This window comes from Seriola dumerili, unplaced genomic scaffold (genome assembly GCF_002260705.1).
Source record: "Seriola dumerili isolate Sdu_G_001 unplaced genomic scaffold, Sdu_1.0 BDQW01000068.1, whole genome shotgun sequence".
NCBI lineage: Eukaryota > Metazoa > Chordata > Actinopteri > Carangiformes > Carangidae > Seriola > Seriola dumerili.
In genome coordinates, this window is record NW_019174323.1 from 4,113,640 (window position 1) to 4,138,846 (window position 25,207).

The following is a 25,207-nucleotide window of genomic DNA, read 5'->3' on the forward strand; positions in this document are numbered from 1 at the left end:
GGCAAAGATTGTTCAGACATTTGCAGACTTCTTCAGTGACCTACTTCTATTCTCTACTGAAGGTCTCAACTAATTCCCATTTACATTCACTGACTCGTATACACCAGCTTTTCTTAATTGTTTAATTAACAGAAGACTGAAATTCTGCTCAAACATACACACAAGTTCTCTTTTTTAATGAACAAGCTAAAAATTCAATGTGGATTCACCATCTTTGACCAGTCAGACAAATAATTTAGGAAAAAGTAAAAAAAAAAAAAAAAGTCAAAATCTGCCATAATTAATAAATGAATAATTAAGAAGATAAACAAACAACTTCAGTAAATTGGGGTAGGGAAATAAGTATAGATACATAATACATAATTATTAATTATGTATTGAATAATTGATTTTAATCATCCTCAGTCCTGCCTTCCATACATCACGAGTTGATTAATAAAAGTTCTTTTTTATGATGGATACTTCTCCTATCTTAAGTTGTAAAACATTTACATGTCATTTAAAAGCAGGATCTCTGAGTTGCTTGTCAGCGTGTTTGTCAGGCAGAATATATCAAGTATGTCTCTGTCAGAGCTTCTGTCATGGCAGTTGATCCAGTCGTGGATAACTCGGGGTCCCTTCCTCCTCTTGGCTGTCAGTTGGAGTTTCTCACTGTGGCATCTGTGCTGGCTCACTTCCTAGATGTGGTCAATTACCAGAGTCTTCTCCAGACCATACCAACACAGCGTTAACAGCGTGTGGCAAGTGAACGCATCGACTTCACACACACACACGTGCACACACACACCCACATCTCTGATAGAGTACTTTCTTTTTTCCTCTGCCAAAGTGGATTTAGTTTTTGTTTGTTTGACTGCGTGCATGTGAGTGAGCAGAGTGTCTCAAAGCTCGACAACAGATTTGAGTGATTTTGGTTGAAAGTTAGATTGTGGGAAAAGGAAGAAGTTATTTGTTTTTGGTGCAGATCCGGATCAAGAAGCAGATTTTTTTCAAGGAAATCTTATAATTGCAAAACATGGCGCTATTAAACATTACAACTGTTACACTTACCTGGCACTTCTGTCACATTATTTGTCAGTATATCATCTGTCTGTCGTTGTCACTTGGTCAGTTGGTTCAACACTTTGGCTCTGACTGAAAAACCTTAGTAACTATTGGATGTTTTAACACTTAATTTAGTCAATAAGTAATTTATTCACCAAATACTGACCAAATACCTGCAAAACTAATGACGCTAATCCACTATGCTAACATGCTATACTGAGATAGTGCCAATGGTGAACACTACGCCTGCTTCACCTAAACATGTTAGCATCGCCACTGTGCGCGTGTTAGCAAGCTTAACATTTATTTCAAAGCATCGCTGTGTAAATGACTGTCTAAGTACATCCTCACAGAGCAGCTAGCATTGCTGTCCACTCTTTGTCTTGTGCCGATAAAATGTATGTAATAAAAGTATTACATGCTCCCTTATGGGTTGAGATATTCTACCGCTAACATACATTATAAAGCTCTTTAAAACACATTGAATTGCCAGTATTTGGGGGGGGGTCATTGTCAGTAAGTATAAAACAGAACATGACTTAGTTCCTGAAAAGTTGTTTATTGTGAAGACAGTGGGCTTTGGACAGTGATGGTATCTGTCTTTATGTAGATTTGGAAGGATGGAGATTGAATAGTTTTTTTGATAATTAATATTTGTTCTTGAAATAGCAAGTTTGGACGGTTTTGTGGTCTCGGTGGAGGTAGAGGTATTTTCTATTATACTGTACATATGTTTTATTGTGTGTATTTCATTGACCAAAAGTCTGTGCTGCTGCGCTGTGGTCTGATGGATCCTATTTCTCCCGGTCTTCACATAAACTACTGTATATAGACAGAGATATACTCTGTCTACAGCTCTCCACCCATTTTATACACGCTCACACTCACTCACACACACATACATGATACTAGCATTAACTGTAACACGAGCCTTTAAACAAAAGCGGTAAAGAGCCTGCTCATCGTTGCTTGAACATATGTTTCAGCTGCTGCTCGTGACTTCCTGCTCACTACACTCTGCTTCAGCACAGTATTGCTGCACCGGATCGCTTTGGACATGTGCAGTCACCCGCAGTAAGAATGGTTAACAGTTGCAGCATACAGTACATAATCTATTTTAAACCCTTATTTAACCAGATTAGTCAGTGAAGAACAAATTATGCTTAGTTCCTGCCCATCCCAAAGCCCCACAAGTACCAAAAAGAAAAAAAAAAAAAACAAAAGATTGGATTAAACCAATGAGCCTTGCACATGGTTTAGTTGATATTAGCTGAATGTCTTTGCACAATTGGGCCTGCGTTATAACTCCATCACAGTAGATATTACAAGAGAGTGAGAGCTTTATCAGAATTATGTCCTGGTTCTTGCTGAGGTGGTCACTCCTGGAGTTTTATTTGGCTCCATTACCCAGATACTCAGTGCGACCAAGCCTGGCATTTTGATGTTAATCAAACAGACTGGGTGTAGGAAGCTTTATGGTGGCGTTATATTTCAAACACAATCATCCTTGCAAAGTTACTAACTAAAGAATTACTCCCAATGGTTTTATTTGGCTTCTCTTGTGTGTGTACAACATCGGTATAATGACTCCTCTCCTCTGCTTTGTGAATGGATGTCTGTACTGTGCCTAGTGGAGTTACTACAGCAGCAGTGCAGCTACTGCTGCTACAATGTATGCACTCACGATACTATAAGTGGGTCTGGATAACAGGTACTTTGACTCCCTATACCACGTCCAAGAACCCAGAAAAAGATGGTGTCACAGCCACCACCACCCCCAGCTTCCGACACACTCTCTCTCTCTCTCTCTCTCTCTCTCTCTCTCTCTCTCTCTCTGTCTCTCTCTCTCTGAACCTCACGTTGGGGGGGGGGGACTCATTTCATGTCTCAGACGTTGTGCTCGACTCAGGCGCGAGGACATTCCCAAAATGGCGGTCATTTGCATTCTTTGTGTGATTATGTCATCGGACAAACAGGCACAACATCTTTTCAGGTGCATGTTGTTTGCTGCTTTGCGAGCGTTGCGAGGTAAATCTAGGCCCATACAGAGGAAATATGGTGATTTCAGTGGTGTGTTGAGGTTCTGCTGGTGTATTGGTTGGCCCTAGTCTACTACCTGATTGGTCACGCTGCTTGTTTACTCATGCTTTAGCTTTATTTGACCCAAAGCAAATACAAAGCTGCCTCAGAGAGCCTTCAGGATGTGTTCATTTTATCAGTGTGCCGCTTCAAGTAAGCTCTCTTTCTTCCTCCCTGTCTGTCCTGTCCCTGTCGCTCCTCTCTTTATTGTCTTCTTCCATCTCCCTGATCTTTGTGTGTGTTTTTCTGTGTGTTTGTGTGTGTGTGTGTGTGTACGTGTTGTCTCCTTCTCTATATGTGTGTATGCTTTCTGCTCCCAGCCCCTCTGCGGAAAGCAAAGTTTGTGGAGAGCCCTCGCATTCCACAATCAGAGCTTGGCTCCCCTACACACACCTCCACCACTGCCAAGAATCCAGACCTGGACACATACTGCCCTGGTAAGTTTTTGGCCAGCTCATCCCTCATTTCGTTGTGTTACTTTTTTGCATGTTCCATGTCTGTAAATGCAGCAGAGAGAGAGAGAGAGAGAGAGAGAGGCGGAGAGTGATGGGGAAAATGTATAGTTCTTTCCAGTTATTGTGCCGGCTGCTGTAAAGAAGAAAACATTGCTAAGGTCATTGATGAAATAGCTTTGCTGGTGCCCACAGTGTCAGTCCTCATCGCCTCCTCCCTCTCTGTCTCTCTAATCCTCCCTCGCTGCTTTCTCACTCTGCTCAGCTTCTCGGACACAGAGCTCGTTTAGGAGCCGCCGCTGTTTTCTGTTCACAGTCGGCAGTTGCTCTGTAATCCTGCAGACGGTCTAGATTTCCCTCAAACCCCCCCCCCCATCTATCCCTGTCAAAACCCCCTCTCTCACCCTTTTGCCCCCCCCCCCTGCCAGGGAGGACAGTAAAGCAGGTCACTCGAGGATAGCGCTCTGCTGAGATTTGGTTCTAGTATATCTGCTTTCTCATCTCGCCTCTCCTCTTCCTGTTGCCACTGAGAAACGCAGTGTAAGCTTCCCGACGTGTCTTGTTGGCTCGACCTCTGGTGGCTGTGTGGACTTCTCAGCAGAGCAGGACAAATGCTGCAACACCCCTCAGTTGGATGAAGACATAAGGGAAATACTGATGGGTCTCAGGCTTTGACTGTTGTAACTTAGGAGGAAAATGGTGGACAGGGTGCTACCAGCCTTCTCCGTCTGCCAGCCTCTCCTGCTGAGTCTCTGCTCAATGGGAGCTCTAAGTAGGTGATCTGTCTATAGAGACATGCATGAATATATTTTTATGGATAATATGCAGATACTAGATAGTATGCAGTACGTTAGCATAAAACCTCTAGCTTTAGCACCTGGATTTCTGTTGAATCTCATGGATGGAAAAACTGTTGACCCTGGCTTTACTTTGCATCAACCCTGTGAAATCGACTGTGGAATAACCTTATCAGTTGCGATGAGCTCCTGCAGATGTGACATATCAGGGTTGAAATTGTAATCTCTGCTGCCATTGAGGCAGGAAAACAGTTGATTACAAACAGGAATTCTTCTTGAATTCTCTTCCTGTCTGTCTGTGCAATAACAACTCGAGCTGGAGAGGAACCAGGAGGGCTGGGATGAGTTTTCATGGGTGACGACTCGCACCTCCCCAGGTGGACAGATGGACATCTGAGCTCTTAACAAGAGCTCCCTGGCATGAGTAGCAGCAGGGCAGTGACTTAAAACATCTGATCACATGCCAGTCCACACTCTGCTGCTGACACTGTCTGTTTGCCTGGAAGGAAGTCAGGTATCAGCTGATTTTTATGGCCTACAAAGAAATTTGTGGGGTCATAAATATGGTTTGTGAATATTTTGTGAGATAGCTCGTAAAATTCACAACCGTCCATCCTCCATATATTATGGAGTGAAAGCTTTTCTAATGATGGTAGAGCTCAACCTTCTTACAGTACATACACAGGCTAGGTGTGGACACACTCAATCACAATAACCATATATAGTGGATTTAACTTTGAGTTAAGTCTGACTGAAATCACATTATTTTTATGAATGTTGTTGTTATTATTATTATTATTATTATCATTATTATTATTTTGCTTACTATTAATTATTAGTAATAATCTTGATTTTAAACCTCTTGTCAGTGGTTTTTTAATTAATTAATAACAGAAAGAAAAAAAAGTTGCTGTTCCTGTCAGCGTGGACAGCAGCTGAGAGACCAGAAGGGGAATGAGACTAAAAGTAAACAAACTTGTACTGTAACTTACAGCCCTGGTCAGACAGTGTGTTGTGAGTGTTGTTGAAGAGTAACCCACACCATGATTTTAGAAGCGATATTTGCAGGTGTTTGAGATTTGATTGGCTGTATGCGATCGAATGGAAAAGTAATGGGGCGCCATCATGAGACCGAAAAAATGATAATATGAATTCCCCCCCCTTTGGTTTGCACATGTGATTTATAGAGCAGATATATACAGTGTACTGTAGAGGGGAAAAGAAAACACGCTTAAAAACGTGCATCATTTCTGCTTGACTCTTATACAGGGCAGATAAAACCATCACAAACACATTAAGATACACAAAATACTATACTATAACACTTAAGATAAGCTTACCTTCAAGTGCCAAATGTTTACAATTCAACAGTCAGTTAACGTAAACATGAAAATATGCCAGATAACAGAAATAATTAAGAAGAAAATTATAAGACCAAAGAGAAAATGTAGCTTAAAGAGCCTCAGGATTAATATTCAAGATTCTTGATACAGTTAATTTTCTGAAAATTCAATTACGACACTCTTTATGGATGAAGTAACAAGATAATGTGTGTTTTTGGTTGTTCTAGTTAATGAAATACCTGACATATCAAATATCTTCTTCGACCATAACGCAGTACTGCTCATTGATTTGCAACATTGCTCACAATAGCCAGAAAGTTTCTTTTGTAAAGTCCCTACTTGTATTACACACCAGCATATCGCCCACTCCTAACCCAAACCTGGTGACCTAAGTCCTAGCATGCTTTTATATTTGAAACATCTACGTGTTGTTGTGTAGATAAGATCAATACTGTGCACATGAGGAATGTGAAATTCACTCCTCTCATCTCTTGATCAGTCCTCTACTCCCTGTTTTCTTGATGATGCCTTAGCCTGTGCGTACAAACACTATCTGTGCTTTTATGTTCAATGTTATTCATATTTTCCTTTGACCCGAAACTCTAAAATACGTGTGATTCTACCTTGTTTTCGCTTCCTTTAGTTGTCAACAGCAATTCTGCAAAATTAATTTTCACCTTCTGATCAGTGTGTGTGTCACCTCCTCTTGAAGTATTCTTCACTTTGCTTCTTTATCTGTTTAAGAAATACGGTTGGGTTGCTTTTGGGATCCTGTCATCATTTGTAAATGAGTATTTTCTCTCTGTGGAGTTAAAATTCCCCGGTATAGGTGAAACAGGAAACCACCACACAGTGTGTGTGTGTGTGATCTTACCTGCAGCCCAGGCCTATTAATACCATCTCCTGTCCTGTCCAGTCCCCTGCCTGCAGCACACATGCTTCCCTCTCCCCTCTCTCGGTGCGTGAGGGCAGATCTGTGGACGGCCGGGGAGAAACAGATGCGCTTGCACAGAAACACATTCCTAGCTGCGCGCAAAGATAGTTGCTATGGCAACCATCTGTCTCCTTCGCAGCTCAGGAATCCAATGGAGAGGACCGTGTGTGTGTGTGTGAGAGAGAGAGAGAGAGAGCAATAAGAGATGTGTTTTAAGCTTATTATTATTATTTAAGCTTATATTCAAATTTGATCATTAAGGATCTCATGTTGGTGAGAAACACCTGGAGTTCCTCTCCCAGCGGGTGTTATGTTCTCAGTGCTGACATGAAACTTTGAAGCAAGATTAGATATAGTGACTTCAGTAAGAGTCTTAATTTGTATTTAAAGAACAAAAAGTAGAGCTTCAAACAAAGAAATTAATACATACATTATGATAATATATGTATTCCCTTTGATAGTAACTGTTAGTGTTGGTTACATTCAGAGGAAGGTTTAAAGGTCCCATATTTTATAAAGTGAGATTTCCATATCTTTTCTGATCATAAAGCAGGTCTAGGTTCTATATTAATACTGTGAAAGTATCAAAGCACTCAGTCCACAGAGAAATGCACACAGCCTGTATTCAGAAACTGAGCCTTAAAACCAGCCATCAGGACTTCTGGAACTTTGTGATGTCACAACATACAAACACTAGGGAGGCTCAGAGCCTCCTCTCTCCTGATTGGCTCACTGACCTGTTGTCACTACAGCTCCAGAGAGAAGCCTGAGAGAGGAAATGTGGAACTACATTGAGGTGGTTTTTGGTTCTTAAAACTACAAATATATCTACTTGTGGATAAGATAAGTAAAACACTAACAATAAAACACTGGAAAAGTGTAAAATATGGGACCTTGGGAACAGATGTGGGTGATGTGGATGAAATAGAAGAGCTGAGATATCATCCTATCAAACATTTAGGTTTTGATTGTGTTTGACAGCCTCATGATTACAGTGCAGTCACCCAAACAGCTGTGTCTGAGCCGTGTTGTTTGACCGTGTTATAGGTTTTTTTTTTTTTTTGGAGTGTGACAGTTTAAGGATGTACAAAGGGATAGCCTATCTTTAGCTCAAGGGAGTGACTGTGGGCTCCAGCATCCAGATTAGAGATTTTACTCCCACATCAAAAGAAACACAGACAAACTGCTCGCCACTGCACAGGGTTGTCCAACTGCTGGCTTCGACAGAGAAGCAGTAGTAAGAAGCAGAAAAAAAACTTAAAAAGAAAAAAACAAAAAAGGAAGGGAGGGAGACAGGAACTAAAACAGATACAGCACCAGCAGAGACAAAGAGATGAGTGAAAGGGATGTAGACAAACCCTCACACGGAGGCAGCAAAGAGACAGACAGAGCCCCTGTTTGATCACGGTCACGGCCGCAAAAACCCCCCAGGAGCAGTTGACTAATCAGTGCTAATGTATTCACTGCTTACTACTACCAGTCTGTCAACTGGGAAGCCTTCGCTGCCTCCATGTCCAGACACACAGGCACACACACGCTGCAGCTATCACACACGGAACACATACATGAGGCTCAGTGGACAGATGTTTTTGCTTCGGTTTTGCCTGCAATTTTCCCTCCTCGATGGCCGTGTGCATGTCAGCTGTTCCCTGTGATATTGGCTGAAAGGAGGCGGACGAGTAAACTCCATCTACCTTCATCCTCTCCATTACTGCGCTCTTCCTCCAGGAGCGCTCTGGGATTCAGTGACCTTGGAGGCCCTCATAAATGTATTCTGCTCCATATAAAGTGTATCCAGCTGCATTACTGAGCAGCCATATCAATCTCATCAGAGCTCATACGTAATTAGCTGTTTTGGACCTAATGTGCTGTGATTACCTCATTATTGGTTGCTGCTCTGTGTGTTTTTTTTTTTATTGAGGCACAGCGATATGTCATCTCCATTTGCTTCAAAGCTTTTTTCCCCTCCCCTTTGAAGATGCCCGTCTTCCTTACTCACTCAGAGAGAGTTGGAGTAAATCTAATGAGGATCCTGACAGTCGTGCCTCGCCTTTTCTGTCCGTGAGCGAATGCAGAGGGGAGCCCGGGCTTTAGATCGCCTGTCTGTAGGTCTTTGAATAGACTTGCGAGAGGCTACAGGCTTTTTAGACAAGCTGTCTGTCTTCAGAGAGGTGACGTGGCGGCAGGGACCGTCTAATGGTTCGTCAGTCGGGACTTGGCGCAGCTACCTGCCAGTCCTGTCCGACCTGCCCTGCAGGAAAACGAGCGAGGAGAGGTGAGGAGAGGGAAAACTGGTCCTGCCGCTCTCTGTCTCTGTCTCGCCGCTGTTTATTTAAACACCGGCAATCTCGTTGTGTTGGCTTCAGTGTCCTTAATGTCCGGGCCAATTCAGAGGTTTATACATCCAATTACAGCTGTTTGTATTCAGCCAGTAGTTACTCTTTTTACAACCAGCAGGGAGAGTAATTAGTGAAAGCTTCAGCCCTGAGAGTCACACTCTGGTGAATAAAGTGGAATCGAATTGAAATTGATATAGTAGGCACCTCTAGGGTATTATATTCAGGTGTTATTGAATAACATGACACCACCGATGACGGTTTGTTATGGGTAGAGAGTAACCAGGCAACTGGGCGAGAAGATGAGGTCATTAAGGGATTTTTTGTTTTGGGTCCTGGTGCAAAGTTAGCAAATGAAATCCCTCAGCTCTACGTGTGTGTGTGTGTGTGTGTGCGTGTGTGTGTGTGTGTGTGTGTGTGTGTGTGTGTGTGTGTGTGTGTGTGTGTGTGTGGTGTGTGTGTGTGTGTGTGTGTGAGTGTGAGTGTGAGTGTGAGAGTGAGATTTTTGATCATCTGATCATCCCGCAGGCTCACCCTGGTGTTTTCTTTTCTCTCTTTAGCACTAGCAGTCTTGTGTAAACAGGATAGAGAGGTGGATACACACCCACTTTGTCTTGAAAAGTCACACAGTCTCTCTCTCTCTCTCTCTCTCTCTCTCTCTCTCTCTCTCTCTCACACTCACACACACACACACACACTCACAGGTGAAGGGCGTATCTCATTACGTCACACAAGCTGCAGTGGTGATGAGTGGTGCGGAAGGAGTTGTCGTCAGTGTGGTAGGCTTTTGTTAGTCGGCGTGGAGAGGGGTTTTTTTTTTTGTAAACACTCTGAAAGGATTATTGTAAGTTGTGGCTGAGGGGATTTTGTGTGGAGTTTATGTAAGAAGACACTTCAACCAAAAATGTCCAGCAGTGGAGGAATGTGTCTTTAATGCTACGGCAAAACTCAGGTAGGGTGTTTCATTTCGTTGTCCTGAACGAGCTGCTCTGTGTATCCTGTGTGCGGGTCTGTTGTCGCTGCTCTGGTTTATGCCAGAAACAAGCGCAGCAGATACTGTGTGTTTAGAATTTCCAGCTAAAGAGGACTTGAAACTGACGTATTAAAAGGATGTTTTGTTTTTTATTTTTATGAAAAGAGCTAAAAAGGCGCTGTACTGTTTTTGCCCACCGCTGACACACATTCTTTCTCTCTCTCTCTCTCTCTCTTTCCTCTCTCTCTTCTGTGCCGTCCTCTCTTGTCTTCTCTCTCCCCTACCTCCTTCCTCCACCACCACCACCACCTCCTCCTCCTCCTCCTCCTCCTCCCTCCTACATCTCTCTGCCTCTGCAGGGGAGTCAAGCCAGGAGCTGGGCCCCCCTCCGTCGGTGGATGAGGCAGCCAACACATTGATGACGCGCCTGGGTTTCCTTCTGGGAGACAAAGTGAGTGAGGGGCCAGCCGGCACCCAGTACAGCATGGAGGAACCCGAGGCAAGACAGGTAATAGTCTCGCTATTGAACTGGGCACACCCCCCCACCCCCCCACCCCCAATAACCAAAACTGCTTTGAGGACAGGACAGGCAGATTCATTCTTGTCTGGATTTCTGGTCAGTCTGAGTCAATTGTCTCGGGTTGAGTAAGATAAAGAATTGGTGCCAAAAAAAACTTGCTATTGATATGCTTTATCCTAGTCTAATATTGTGTATGTGATTCTGACACATTTCAATTGTGAGCGATTGTTGTTGAATAAACAGGCAATCGTCTGATTCGATCTGTTTTGACATTTATCTCCATAATATCCTTGTTTACACTCGGACTTGACAGATGTTTAGAAGCCAGATGAAAAGACTTCTCTGTAAATTGCCCTCAGACACCACGGTGCGTTGGCTTCAGGAATTTATCTGCACCTCTCCATCAAACATCAGATATCTCCCCGTCTAATTAGATTTTTATATAACAAAAACTCTTTAACTATTTATTTCCCAGAGCGCTTTAAAAATGTGCTTATTGAACACAAGTTTCTGGGGGGTTGACGTGAGGCAGGTCAGGCGCGATGTTTCTCTCCTGCACGGTAACCTTTCTGTTCGTGAATCTGGCAGTTGTGCAACAAAACAGCTCCTGGCACAACGGGCCTGCTCTAAGCTCTGTAGCAGATGCCCTGGTTTCTCTACCTAAACCTGATTTGACGGGTATGAATTTTCCAAGCCAGGGGAGAAAAACAGTTGCGGTGGGAGAGAGCGAGAGCGAGAGTGAGAAAACAGGGAGGGGAAAAGGGGGCGAACCTGTTGCTGAAGCATTTCAAGCAGGCCGAGGTATGGGTTTGCACTAAAGCAGTGTGGATAAGCGATTAGACTGATGGCCTGCCTGCGCTTGATGTGAGCGCTGCTGTAGCAGTGGGGGTGTATAAATTGAGAGAGGTTTATTCAAGCGGCTCTTTTTAGAGACGTGACTCATACTAGCACCCTGTTGCATCGTGCACACAGCAGAAACTTATTATGCTAGATATCTGCCTCAAATACTGTTCTCCAGATTGCAATTTTCATTTGATTCATTAACCACCAAGAATGACGAGGCTTGCCTTCAGACACCATCTATTAGCAAAATAAGAGAGCAGGCTTTTGCCGTAGTTTTTCTTATTTACTTGGAATTTACTAGCTTTCAATGGACAGCAGATATTACAGTACTACAGTAGAGTCACATATTGCTAATGCAGCAGTGATGCTGAAAGTCTTAATCTTTGTCATCATGACCAAGTTACTGCAGTTAACCAACAGTGAAGCCAGGCACATAACAACATACTTAAAAAAGAAATAGTGACCACATCATATCTCCCGACCCCCATTAGAGATGGTTAAATTCCTACAATAGCCGATGTCTTTGCTGCAAGACCTCACCAGCTGATGGAACAAGGTGACCTTAACTCGCGGAGAGTGCAGTTAATTGCCTTTCATACTCTCGTGCTCTCGCTCCCTGAATAGACGCAACGCTCCAAGTTCAATCCAATCCCCGTGTGGCATTTAAGGTCAGACCTGCACAAGGCGAGGTTCATTACCGCAGCAGATACAGCCGCGGCAACGCCGTGGCCTCGTCGAGCTCCAGAGGTTTATCTGTGTATCCGCACGCGTGTGTGTGTGTGTGTGTGTGTGTGTGTGTGTGTGTGTGTGTGTTTGTTTTGTGTCTGGGTCAAAGCTCCTGTAAACATGACACATGAGCGGTGCCATCCATGACGAGGGCAGAGGTTAGCAGTGACTGAAAGGGCCTGAAGAACGGTTTCTCCCTCTCTCACTCAATCAGTTGTACACGCCCTTGGCAGAGCTCGGAGGCCATGTGCCATAATGGACAGCGTGTTGATTAGTTTACATGTGTCACAGTTTATAATTCAGCCACTAAAGCCAGTTGTACTGTGCGACATACGCTCACTGGCCACTTTATCAGATACAACTAAAGAATCTAGTGCAATCCAGTGCAGCTCTGCCATATATTCTCCCTTTACACAGCTTTCCTGTTTCTGAGAGGTGTTCACTTATTACTGAGGTCGTAGCTGGTGGTGGTGTAGTACTGGGCTGCATTACATTGAAACGTGTTTCTAATATTCTTCCCCCCTCGTGTTTGCTGGGAAAAACATTAGAAACACCTCAATATTATGCCATCCAGTTCAATCCCAATGCAAACTACGACCTCCATAGTAAATGTACAGTTAAATTAACATACCTGCTAAACACCAGTGTGGTAGCATTGTCATTGTGAGAATGTAAGCTTGAAGATTAGCTTTCAGCCCTGTCTTCCTGCTTGATCATTTATGAAGCAAAAATGTTGCTGTTGATGTTTCCTGGTTCTAGCTTCTCATTTCCTCCTTTGTTCAGTTCAAAGTTTCTATTTTCTGGCATTTTATTGATGAAGTTATTGAATGATTAATCGGAATTATTCGCAAAAATAAAAAGGAAATGATCTATCTGCATTAATGTAGTGCTTTTTATACAAAAAGAAAAAAACCTCCCTTATCCTCCCCCCCCACCCCACCCCACCCCCCACCAACAAGTGGTCTCAGCCACTGTATAGTGGAGCCATGCGGGCTTGGCCAGTCTGGATCAATTGTGGATTGGTTGTCTCACTCAAGGACACTTTGACATGAGGGCAAGAGGAGCTGGGATCAACCTGTGATTAACTGACGACCTGTTCAATCTCCTGAGCCACAGCCGCCCAAACAGATAACTGACGGATCAATCAATGCTGAAAAGAATCATTCGTTACAACTCTGTAGCCTGTCTGTAAACATGTATGGGTGCGTGTATCAGCACAGTGTCCCTGCAGATTAACCTACACTAGATTTTCCCCTGAGCACGACTTCCACCCCTCCCGTTCTCTCTCTGTGTTTGCCCCGACCCGAACTCATCAACAGCAGCGTTAAGGAGAGACCTCCGGGTGTTTGTGTGTTTCGGTGTCTGACACACATATTTAATCACTTGGCATCCCTGTTTCTCTTGTGCCTTTGTATACATCAGTGGATGCTGCATGCATGGATCTTTTTAGTATGTGTGCCTGTGTGTTTGTGTGAGAGTGCATCTGTGGGTGTTCGCAGCAGCAGATTAGACGCAGCCGTGTTTTTGTTTTGTCCCCTGTGGTCTCTTGTCTTCTAACCTGAACTGATGCAGAAGAGGGTCACTGCGGGGTGCCAAAACAATGCTGCGACTGGAAGGAACATGCATTCAGCGTGTATGAGAGTTCAGTTTTACCTTCTTTTTTTTTTATTTAACTCAATTGTAGTCATGGCAATCAAGAGAAAAATATGCATAAAAATAGGGCTGTCAGTTAGGACAAAATACTGAAACTATTTTCAATAAATCATGTTATTTATTGATTATAAAATCCAATAGTTTACACTTCCAGTGTTTTATTTGAAGGTTTAATATCCACAAGAAGATACATTTGTGGTTTTACATCTCCTCTCTCAGGCTTCTCTCTCTCTAGCAACAACAGGTCGTTGAGCCAATCAGAAGAGAGGAGGCTCTTCTGATTGGCTGACTGTTTTCTGAGATATCTAATAGAAATATAAAAACTCAGAGAAACCAAGTCCTGCAAGGTTGGATGGTGGAATCAGGTGGGCGGGGCTTGGGGCACGGCTGAGAGCGGTAACTGTTTTGTTGTGACATCACAAAGTCCTGACAGCTCGTGATAAGGCTCAGTTTCTGAATACAGGCTGTGTGCATTTCTCTGTGGACTGAGCGCTTTGATACTTTCACAGTATTAATATAGAACCTAGACCTGCTGTATGATCAAAAAACACATGAAAATCTACCTTTTTACAATATGAAACCTTTAAAGTTGTACTAGTGCTTAAAACTCCCCACATATTTATAAATTCACACATGTGCCATGGGACTGTGCAGAATCTGATTTTGGAAATGCCACTCCTGTTTTCCTCTGTAAAAGGGGAAATTACTGTTTTCCTGCATTTACATGCTCTGGGTCACATCCCTGATGTGTGTAGGCTATACTAGCTCTCCAGCATTCGGTTTGTTCTGCTGATATTCGTCAGAATCAGAAAAAAATACTGCACACTAATGTATATTTGTAAAGTGACTGAATGTTACAGGTGGTTTTAGTAGTTGTTGAGTGTTTGTTGTATGTCTAAGTATGTTTGTGTTTTTCTTCAGCTGTGCAGTGTTGTCTCATTTGTGAAGATCTTTCAAACTTATATTTCATAAAAATGCCACAAATGATGAGATATTATGATTATTATGCTGTTTTTGATTGTGTGGGGGAGAGACTGCCTGCATGTGGCGAAGGCAGCAGGAGGGCTGAGCTTTTGAAAACTAATATTGAAGTGACATTTTCCTTTGTATATGACTCAGACATTAAAAGTTCAAACATTGTACTTTGCCATTTATACCCATGTGTACCAATTGAACTGTAGGAACCGAGCAAAGCTTTTAAAGATGCGTGTGTGCGTGTCTGTCCCAGGGCCAGAACCAGAGGATCAGCCCGTGCTCCACCCTGACCAGCAGCACTGCCTCCCCCCCTGCAGGCAGCCCCTGCTCCACCCTCCCCCCTGCCATGCCTGGCCAGGCAGGCAACAAGGACTGTGCCTACGGTTCTGTCACCAGTCCCACCTCAACCCTGGAGAGCAGGGACAGCGGGATCATCGGTGAGATCTGGACACAGATTTACAGACCTGACAAACATGCATGCATGTAAAACACATAGTACTTTGTATATTTTTTTGTCACCAAATCTCCTGTAAAGACCAAAACCTACAATGTCTTAGTCTCTTTGTCTGTACTTTCTGACCTCCTTACTGTCTGTGGCACCTACTGTAGAGGACACACAGTAAATCTAAAAAAAGAGAGATTCTTCTTGATAAAAGGCTCAGTGATTTCTTTAAACAGCTCGTCAGTGTAGGTTTTAGCAAACATTGCTCAAACAGGAGTAAATATTTTATTAGTTGGGGACTATTTTCAGTTGCAGATTTATATATATTTGGTGCTGTAGTGAATTCCTGTTAGTGGGATCAGTTCTTTGGTGATATTCTATATTCATTTTACTGTCAAGATATTCCATGAACAAACCAAAAGAGTTTTTCTTTAAGATTCTTAAGGAATGAGAACTTTAAATACCATGACAGCTGTTGTTTTATTTAAAACTAGCATTAAGAATGAATCCAAAGCAGTTACATTAATGCACTTTTTAATTTAACGTGACCAACAGTTTAGACACATATCTGAAAAAGTAATAGGTAGGGAAGTTATGTGCGTTGCTAACGTGCCTTGGCACAAGTGGCACCTGCCAGCTTCTTCTTCTTCTATCGGCTTCTTCTTGCCTTTGTCCAGCTCGTCACTATCTTCATAGTTTTTAAATCTGAAATGCAGCCACTCATCTGCTGTTAGACTTGGCGGCACCATCAGTGGAGCTGTATCTGCCATGTTTCTGTCTCTCACGTGACCAGATGTTGATGCGCAAGAAGGGCGGTCATGTGAGACTAATGAGGTTACAGCTTCACTTATCCGCAGGAGGCTGTAAATGCATATCAAAAGATCGATCTCAGAATTTTATGAATTGATATCGGATTTTTCAGATTGATTTTTTTTTTTTTTTTTTCAACCCGAAAGTTTGGAACCAAATAAAGACAAGTCTATGAAACAGGTGATTTAAATGCCTGAGGCTGTAGCTTGGTTTCCAGTGGTCGTTTAATTGAAGTCTGGACGTGGTTCAACTCAAAATCTGGATGTTTTGTCTCCAACCCGGGGGACGGGGACCAGAGACCTCACCTGACTCCACTCCACCTGGTGTGTGATCAGTTTCAGTTCAAACTGTCGTACCTGTCATTCACACACAGAACCAGTGTGTACTCCCGCTGGAAGACAATTGAAGTGTGCATGTCATGCTGACATCAACTGTGGCATTCTTGGATTGTTAGCAAGAAAACGGGAGAGATAAAAATGCTCAGTGAAATTGAGCACTTTGCGTATGTCAAGACAGGTGTATTCATCGTTTCCCAGCAACAGTGGTGAGCGCCTGCGGTTTGACGAGGAAAAAGCGTTACATCAACAAGCCTCGGATTGATTCAGAACAACAGTAAATAAGTGTAACAGCAGACAGGTCGGGTGAGGTGAAGAGAGGGGAGTTAAATTTAAACACACGCAGGGTGAAAAGTGTGACAGCAGCAAGTTAAATACTGTACTGTTGTAACAGCACTGACGACGGTGTCCCTCTTTCTCTTTGCAGCCACTCTGACCAGCTACTCCGAGAACATGGAGCGAGGCGGCAAATACGGCGAAGGCTCCCGGGCAAACCTCAAACTGTGGCAGTCCCAGAAATCAGGCATGGACTCGTTCCTGTACAGGGTGGATGAAAACATGACAGCCTCCACCTACAGCCTCAACAAAATCCCTGAGCGCAACCTGGAGAGCATGTCCTCCCACTCTGCCCACTCCATCCCTCTGTACCTCATGCCCCGTCCTAACTCTGTGGCTGGTGAGTCCCTTCCTCGTTCCCTGCCTCTCCTATGAAAGTAGAAAAGGAGGCGATGGGGGGCCAGAAATAGGGTTATTTAACAGCATGCAGTACACAAACGCTATTTAAACGGAGTACTTTTCTCTGGCAAAATTGGATTGAGCTGCATGTTCAGTCATGTTACACCCTATTTCTGAATCCTTTAGCGCTCCCGCTTCACTCCTTTTAAGCTCTCTGTCCTTGCCTCTTTTCTTCCCAGATGAACTGTCCGTGTGTGTGTGTGTGTGTGTGTGTGTGTTTGTGTGTGTGTGTGTGTGTGTGTGTGTGTGTGTGTGTGTGTGACTCCTGTGATCACAAATCCAACAATGAAACACATTTTTGAAAAGAGCAGAGGAATATATTTGTGTTTTGGAGGAGCAAGTCCAGCCTCATGCATGGGGGATAGCAGCGATCTAACCATCCAGATTTTTAAGGAAAAATATCACATACTGCGATGTCAACCAGAAGTTTGGGCGAACATTTAATCTGTAAACTGCTCGTATTACTGTGAACAAAAATCTGTACAGATCCCAAACCTCCAGATGACATTTCGCCTGCAAATCTGGGATAAATCAGCTTAAACTTCCTCAAATCTGAAACTGCTCTCAAAAGCACTCAGTTGTGGTTTTCTTTGATTCAATTTGCCTTAATTTTTACAGCACTTTTTAAAAAACTATTTAGCCAGGAAAGAGCTTTTGTTTTCAAATTTCATTGGGGTTATGTTGAAATTTCAAGCTGCAAATCCGCAGTGGTATTTTTGTTAAACTCTCAGCCCCTCTGGTGTGGAGTGAAACCACAGAGCAGAATAATACAGTCTGGGAAAAAAAAAAAAACCCAGCTTCAGCAGAAGAACATACTGCGGCTGGAAGAATATCACATAGGAAAGCTGGCATTTGTATTGCTGACAGAGGTCTCATTGATGTGTGTTTGTTATTGTGGGCCACAGCTGCCTTGAAAAAAGGCTCCCAAAAGTAACAGTAAATATATCAGGAAAAATGTTAGTTTCATAACACTGAGGCAGTCCTAATGGGCCTGATTGTGCTATTGTTCTCATCATCAGAGAGGCTGTTATAGACGATGAGCTCTATTATGCACTTCTCCCACTCCCACTGGAAAAAAAAAAATAAAAAAGAGTGCGCGTGCACGTACTGTAGACTCGCATTTATATTTCACTAAACACAGTAATACGCCTGACAAGGGGCCGTCGCCGCAGCTATGACCCTTCTCGTTATGCTGGTCATGTTCTCCTGTTTGACACTGCTGTCTGGCGGTGCAGCGACTCCGCCGGGTTTAGAGATTCACCCTCAATCTCATCTCCGCCCTTCAATACCCAGACCTTCAAAGGAGCTGGAGGAAAAAAATGTACTATAAGCTGCAGATGATGCAAAAAATAAAATAAAGAGGGAGAGAGAGAGCGATTCAAAAAAAAAAATAGAATAAAAAAAAAAAACAGAAGACTTTTCTGACAGCATTTATATTTGCCAGGAACAGGAATTCCATATTGAGGAGAGGGAGATGGATACATGTGGAAGAGGAGTGAAAGAGAGTTTCATAATCTCTCTCTCTTTCTTTTTCTCTCTCTCTCTCTCTCTCTCTCTCTCTCTCTCTCTCTCTCTCTCTCTCCTCCACAAAGAATTATTAGATGATGTAGGGATGGGAGGCAAGCACAGGCTGAGGATTGGCTGGGCTCACACAGCAGTGGAACATCAAAGCCCCAGGCATTAACCGTTTCTATCCCCCAGAGTGACAGAGAGACTCGCTTTGATGTGAGGAGAGAGGGAGAGAGAGAGAGGGAGAGAGAGAGAGAGAGGGAGACAGCTACAGAGCGAGAGCAGAAGGCGACTGGGGAGGAGAGCGAGACGGGAGGGGGCTACTCTATTACCTAATGAAGGCAGTGCGTTGGTAGAGCTGAAGATGGATATGGAGGAAGGAGTAACCAAGACAGAGTACTTCTTTCCTCTCTACCTTCATGGTGCCGGGATTTAAAGTCTTTACTGCCCCTTTTTTTTTTTTCATTCAGTGAAAAATTGTAAGCAAGTGAGGACAAGAAGAGCAGAGGCTTACCTTGATCAGATACTGCTAATATCCCTAAAAAATGGCAAGAGAAATGGGTGCTCCAGATATTTTTTTGCTAAAGTTAGAGAAATATTGAGATGATATCCTGACTTTTAATCCCTGTTAACATTTATGCTTTAAATCTGGATACAAAATGACATTTGAGCCACGAGCCTTTGCATTTAAACAAACAAACAAAACAAAAAAGAAAGCAGTTTGTCCCTGGTTGAGGGAAGCAATGCCAAAGGTGTATATTGTCTCAGGTTCAGAGACAATATACAGACTGCATTTACACCTGGTTGAGATTACAATATGTGCCAGACCAAATTCCATCAAAAGCTGCCCCTAACAGTAAAATGATTTAAAGGGTTGATTCACCCGAATTAGAAAAAAAAGACTTTAGTTTAGTTTGTCCAGGTTTTGAGATACTGATCTGAGCGTTTTACTGCTAATACAGGCAAAAGACAAGTACTGTAGTTTACTGTGGCTAAACTTTAAACTTCGTCTAACTACCCCCAATAATACCAAGTAATTTTGTGTCATTTTGGGTGAAGTGACCCTTTAAGACCTTGCCATGTTGATGGATATACTGTATACGCACCATCTTACGTAACTGCCTGGGGATTGAGGGACCCCTCCCTACTCATACAGAGACGAAAGGGATATAAAAGACACTGCGAGATTCTCACTCTATCGTCTCTAAATTCACTAAATGAAGATAACGGCTCACCCGAGACGACATTTTTCAATTTGGAGGGCGGACAAGTGTCATTGATTTCCTTTTCTAGCATCTTTTCCTGATTTCCTTTTTGTCCCTGGTCCCACCTCCGCTCATATACTCATATAATTCCTGGAAATATTATTGTTTAAATATAAGCACCTCCATTATTTATCATCTCAGGTTATCTCTCAGAGAGGTGTGAGGAGAATGCTGAGGCGTTTAAAGCTCCAGCAGCCACCTCATATCTGAGATGACTAGTCGGCTCCCCGGCTGATACTGTGACTGGCTCTGGACGGCAGCCCAGCTGGTCTTTCAGTGTGTGTGTGTGTTTGTGTGTGTGTGTGTATTTGTACGTGTGTGTGCGCGCATGGATGCGTTCATGCTATCAGTCACTCGTTCAAACAGGAAGTGTCTGATGTGGCTGTCATTGCCCAAAGCAGCTGAGCTCTCTGCCGCACAGTTGGACTTTTTCTCACTTTCTCTTTCTTACTCTGTCCACTCACTCTCCATTTTTTATTTCGCACTCTCCATCCTTTATTTCTTTTCACTATGTGTGCAGCCTTAGCGCATTGGCACAGGAACTGTGAATGTGATCACCAGCAGCCTGCTGCATTGCAGATAGAGATGATGAGCACACAGATTTGAGTCTTCACATTCAAACACAGTTGAAAAAAGAAGAAAAGAAAAGGGAAACTTTTCAGCTCACTGGCCCTGAGTCATTCCTCCTTGGTGTAGTGGCAGATTAATGCCTCCACTGTCTCCACTTTTAGCCCAGTTGGATGACCAGCGCCCCCATTCCCATCAGGGCCAAGCCTCCAGCATTCTCAGCTGCCATTTTCCCTCCATTTTGGGAAACCCATGTGGCTCATTTTTGGGTCCACGGTTGGGTTGAGTCAGCAGCGTACACAGCCATACACATGCTTAGTACTTCACTGAGCTTAACTCCGGCGACACAGAAACCACTCCATGAACCGAGGACAGTACAGGATCAGTGATGACGTGCCGGTGAGTTTCACACCGGCGAGAGGTGCTGGGCTCAGACGCCTGCCACTTGGAGGGATTATTGTGCCTTGTGCTTTTTGGAAAGCCTGGAGAGAGAGAGACTGAGAGGAAGCAATGCTTTGCCAGTTACACCTTTCTCCAACTGCTCGAATTTGACTCGGGATCTCTGGACCTCAGAGCGTTTCAGGTATAGTGTTAGAGAAAAGGGATTACCAGCTCTGATATAAATAGATACTTTAATTTGAAATTATTAATAGCAAAGGAGAAATTCAGCTTATTGCAAGTTGGATTCTGTTTTCGTTGCTTTGTCCGTCTGTCCCGTCAACCATAAAAACATGGTACTCACCGAGGTAATTGCCAAGATGTGGGAACACATTAGTCAAATGGGGCAGGAAGCAGAAGCAGAAGCAGCCAGAGGATCAGACAGCTTTTAAACAAACCTCCCCTCTCGTCAGATTTATTTGGGAGTGAAAATGATGGTAAATTGTAAAATTATTACCCAAACTCTCTGTTGTAAACACCTATCACGGTTTACAGACCAACTTCCTGGTTTCCGTGTGCTTTGAAGCGTTATTACTGACATTTCAGGTGCACTCACTTTCGTGGTTTACATCCAAATAAAAGTCACGGTCGGCTTGTTTCAAACCTGTCTGCTCACCTGCGTCTGTCCCCGTGGGACTCTGTTATAGTGATGTCGCTGTGTTCCCCCCGATCTCAGAGATTACCACAGTCAATAAAGTGTTGTCATAACAGATGGAAGTGATGGCCGCAGCTATGACAATCAGTTCAATCAAGCTGAAAAACAAACAGGATTATTCCTTAAATAACACTGAAGAAGTTTCCAGACTCCACAAAGTACAATTTTGTGGTTAATTATGTTTCTGTAATGTGTCTGTTTTTCTGTCGAACTCTGCTGCTTTCTTAAGTGATAACCCACATAACCCCCTGTCTCAGTTGATGACAGTGTCTCCTCTTGATGCGGTGACTCAGCAGCCATCAAGGAACCTCCAGCCTCTGGACGGTTCAGACCGTTAATCGCTCCCGGACTTTATTGTTGAGGCTCATTCCTTTCGCTCCCTTCACCTCTAACTGAGCCGCGGGGGGTGCAGGTGCGACGGGGGAATCAAGTCCGCCTGTTTACTCACACTGGTGACGTCTGATCTCATTTAACAGTCACTGGTTTTGAGCGTTGGCCCCGAAGACACAGCGTGGTGCGAACACTCGGCAGCCGGCGTCAGACGGCACTCACTCCATGAATAAGACATTTGTCTGCTGAGCTAATTAATCCTGAGAGGGGTCGGATGGCATCTGCCTCCGTGCCGCGTGACAGACACTGAGAGGAGGGAATTTTAGGACAGAACCATGTAGGGCTGGCTTGCTCTCTCCTGTAGGAGTTAGTAAGTATGAGAGCGGGAGCCTGACAATGGCCTCAGGAACTGGCACGAACCACTGCCGCCATCTTTTTATGTGTGTGTATTATGGGCTTATTTACTATGTGTGTCTCACAATGAACATGCATGCTGACAATAGTATCTTTTTTGTCCTCTTTTTCTGAAACATCCCGCTTGTTCCCCCCTCTGTCTCCCTCTCTCCATCTCTCTCTCACACACACACACACACACACACACACACACATAACTACAGCTACCAGTTCAGCCCACCTGGAGGACCTGGCATACCTGGATGAGCAGAGACACACTCCATTACGCACCTCGCTGCGCATGCCCAGACAGAGCACCACCTGCGGGCCGGGTCGCTCCGGGCAGGACCTGAGAGGTGAGCGACACGGAAGACAGAGCACACACACACACACACACACACACACACACACACACACTCATGTCCACTGAAAGCTGTGAGGTGCTCACAGAGCTGCCTCCGCTGAGTGATGCTGTAGTGTCTCTGTGCCATGTGAGCCGCACACGGGACAGACACGTCTCTCTGTCACTGACATTAGCATAAATGCATTACAAGATAAAGACATGAATACATAACAGAGGGATGGTTCAGATACAGCTTCACGGTTTAAAGGACATGTTGTAGTAGAATAATAAAGAAGAAAAAAATGCAGCCAAAAATATCAAGAGTTGTGGGCGTCCTGGTTGCCTACTGGTTAAGATGCAATCACACATGCATCACAATGTCCCTCATTCAATCTCAGACAGGGATCTTTACTCTCTCTGTGTTTCCTGTCCGGCTCTACTTTCATTGTCAATATGCACTAAAAAATTAAGTATTTCATGGTGGATGACATGCAACAAAGGTTTCCCCCAGCTGTACTGTGTGCTCAGCGTCTTAAACCCCGAGGCCACCAGGACACCACAAATAATGAATTCGGTCTTGGAAAAAAAAAAAAAAACCATTAAAAAAGAAAGAGCTGTCTGCAGCAGGAGATGTTGTTCTGTGGTGATGGACACAAGAAGTTCGGTATGACCCTGTGTGTAGACAGGTGAAAAAAAAAACATTCAACCATCATTTACTCTCACTTTAGTTGCCAAAAAGCTGTTTTGTTTCAGGCTGAGGGGCTGCGATTATTCAGTCGCTTCACATCAGACACAGTTCAGAAGTGAACAATAGGACACTGTTCTGTGTTTCATCCACAAACAGCACAAAGCAGCTGAGCGTCGCAAGGCAAAGCTGCATGACGAGCGAGTTATTTTCAAAACCCAAATGAGAGTCAGTGATGGTTGATTCGAAGTTTGAAGGAAATGGGTTTCAGATGCAAATGTCTGCATGTTCTGTATGGATACGCTCTCGTATCAGAGCAGTGGTGCCGCTGAGCCGTTGGTGCTGGACGCTGGAGGATGTCAGCTGCTGTATCGTGTGTGTGTGTGTGTGTGTGTGTGTGTGTGTGTGTGTGACAGAGGAGTGAGAGAGACTGAGGGAATGCACAAAGAGCGTTTTGTCAGGTTGTGTCACCACTAAGCTAAAAATTTGTCTCAGTGCTTAACATTCAGAGTCAGTGCGCGCTCCACTGCACACTGTTCATGTCTCGCACACAGCGAGCGCCTCCTCAGCCTCCTCGCCAAATGGCCAAATGGCCTAATGTCACAACATTATGTGTCCCCTCGCCCTTCTTCCTCTGTCACTTAGCCAGTAATGAGCACCGTAATGGCAGCCCTGTGTCATCCAAGCGAACACAAATATGCGTCCCTGTGTATTTTAAACACATGTTAAAGACTCGCACTTTTAGCTGAGAGAGCGCTCGACTGAGCCGCGACGTGATTCCCCTGCCACAAATGCAGGGGGCGAGGGAGCGTTAGAGAGAAAGACAAAGGTAAGGAGAGAGATGGAGATAGACAGAGGAGGAGAGAGAAAAGACAGAGAAGAGGGAAGGCGAAGAGCTAGTTCCTCACAAAGCTTCACTGTTGCTGCCAGAGCCACTTGTTTCAACCCCTTCGTCCTCTAAGGGCAGCCAAGTGTGTTTACAAGCCATCCGACTGCGTCCTAGCATGCTTTCTGCCTCCTCGGATCAGTGTCAGAGCCTCCCTGAGTGCACTGCTCCTGCGGTTTCTCCAGGAGAGACAGAAAACGAGACAGAGGGAGACAGGACGTGGATGCAAGCGACTTGATGAGCGGGGATTTTCCCTGCAGATCACACGACGACGAAATTCCAAGTGGCTTTATTCCTGAAATTTGAGGTAAAAGACTTGTAGGTAGGGAATCGTTGAATAAAAGATTAGTTGGTGACTTGATTGGCTGTATGTTTACAACACTTGGTCCAGAACAAGATAACTAGTGATCTACTTGAATGAAATTTATGGACCTCATTCAGGCTCCTCAGAACCTTTTCCATTTCCCCATGAGCTTTTCTCAAGCACCACCCTCATTACCAGCCCATCCGATGGCTGGATTGCCATTAGATGTATGATAGGTATTCAGTATGATGAACCGCACTGATTTCCTTTGATTCTGCACCAAAATCTCCAGTTTCACACAAGATATTGCATCATGTCATTTCCTCATTGCAAGGACATTTAAGTAACAAAGAAAAAAAAAACATGACAGATGGATGAATCTGTTTTCTGTTACCTATTTGTTTGCATTTGTTCCATTATTGCTTGCCACTCGTGCCTCAGAAAGCACAAATATTTTTGACTCACTGTGCATCACAAAAGGGGGGGGGGCTTGTTGGCTGTTTGCTGGGTGCAGACTAGAAGAGGAACTAGAGAAGAAGAGGACTGCTGGTTATTTGTTGGTCAGATGGTAACCAGCTGACAGATGCATCTCTCTCTCTCTCTTTCTCTCTCTCTCTCTCTCTCTCTCTCTTTCTGGTTGGTTCAGTCGAAGCTTTTTCTTTTGATGCCGGCCATCGGGGGCCCGAGCTGCGCTGCTGTTTTGAGGAGAGTGAGTCAGACTGTAATGGACCTTCTTGTGCTCCTGCCTGCCTACCTCTAAGATTTACCACCCACCTTATCTATTCACCGCAAACTCTCTCACATAACTGTACACTGCTCACACATTTTCTCCTTC

At 44.0% G+C, this 25,207-nt stretch overlaps 2 protein-coding genes across 3 annotated transcripts in view; both read left to right on the forward strand.

Moving 5' to 3' along the window:
- Positions 1-4,769, forward strand: part of LOC111219589 (protein TANC1-like) — a 62,545-nt gene extending 57,776 nt beyond the window's left edge. The window contains exons 3-4 of the mRNA XM_022742306.1: positions 3,444-3,560; positions 4,750-4,769. Of these exons, the coding sequence (XP_022598027.1) occupies positions 3,444-3,560; positions 4,750-4,769 (137 nt within the window). The remainder of the gene's footprint in view (positions 1-3,443; positions 3,561-4,749) is intronic.
- A 5,035-nt stretch (positions 4,770-9,804) lies between these two features.
- The window catches only part of LOC111220287 (protein TANC2-like), a 44,355-nt gene continuing 28,952 nt past the window's right edge, over positions 9,805-25,207 (forward strand). For both annotated transcript variants that reach the window (XM_022743322.1, XM_022743323.1), the window contains exons 1-5: positions 9,805-9,937; positions 10,318-10,466; positions 14,929-15,112; positions 16,690-16,938; positions 22,379-22,510. In XM_022743322.1, coding sequence (XP_022599043.1) covers positions 9,919-9,937; positions 10,318-10,466; positions 14,929-15,112; positions 16,690-16,938; positions 22,379-22,510 — 733 coding nt within the window. In that variant the 5' untranslated portion in view covers positions 9,805-9,918. The remainder of the gene's footprint in view (positions 9,938-10,317; positions 10,467-14,928; positions 15,113-16,689; positions 16,939-22,378; positions 22,511-25,207) is intronic.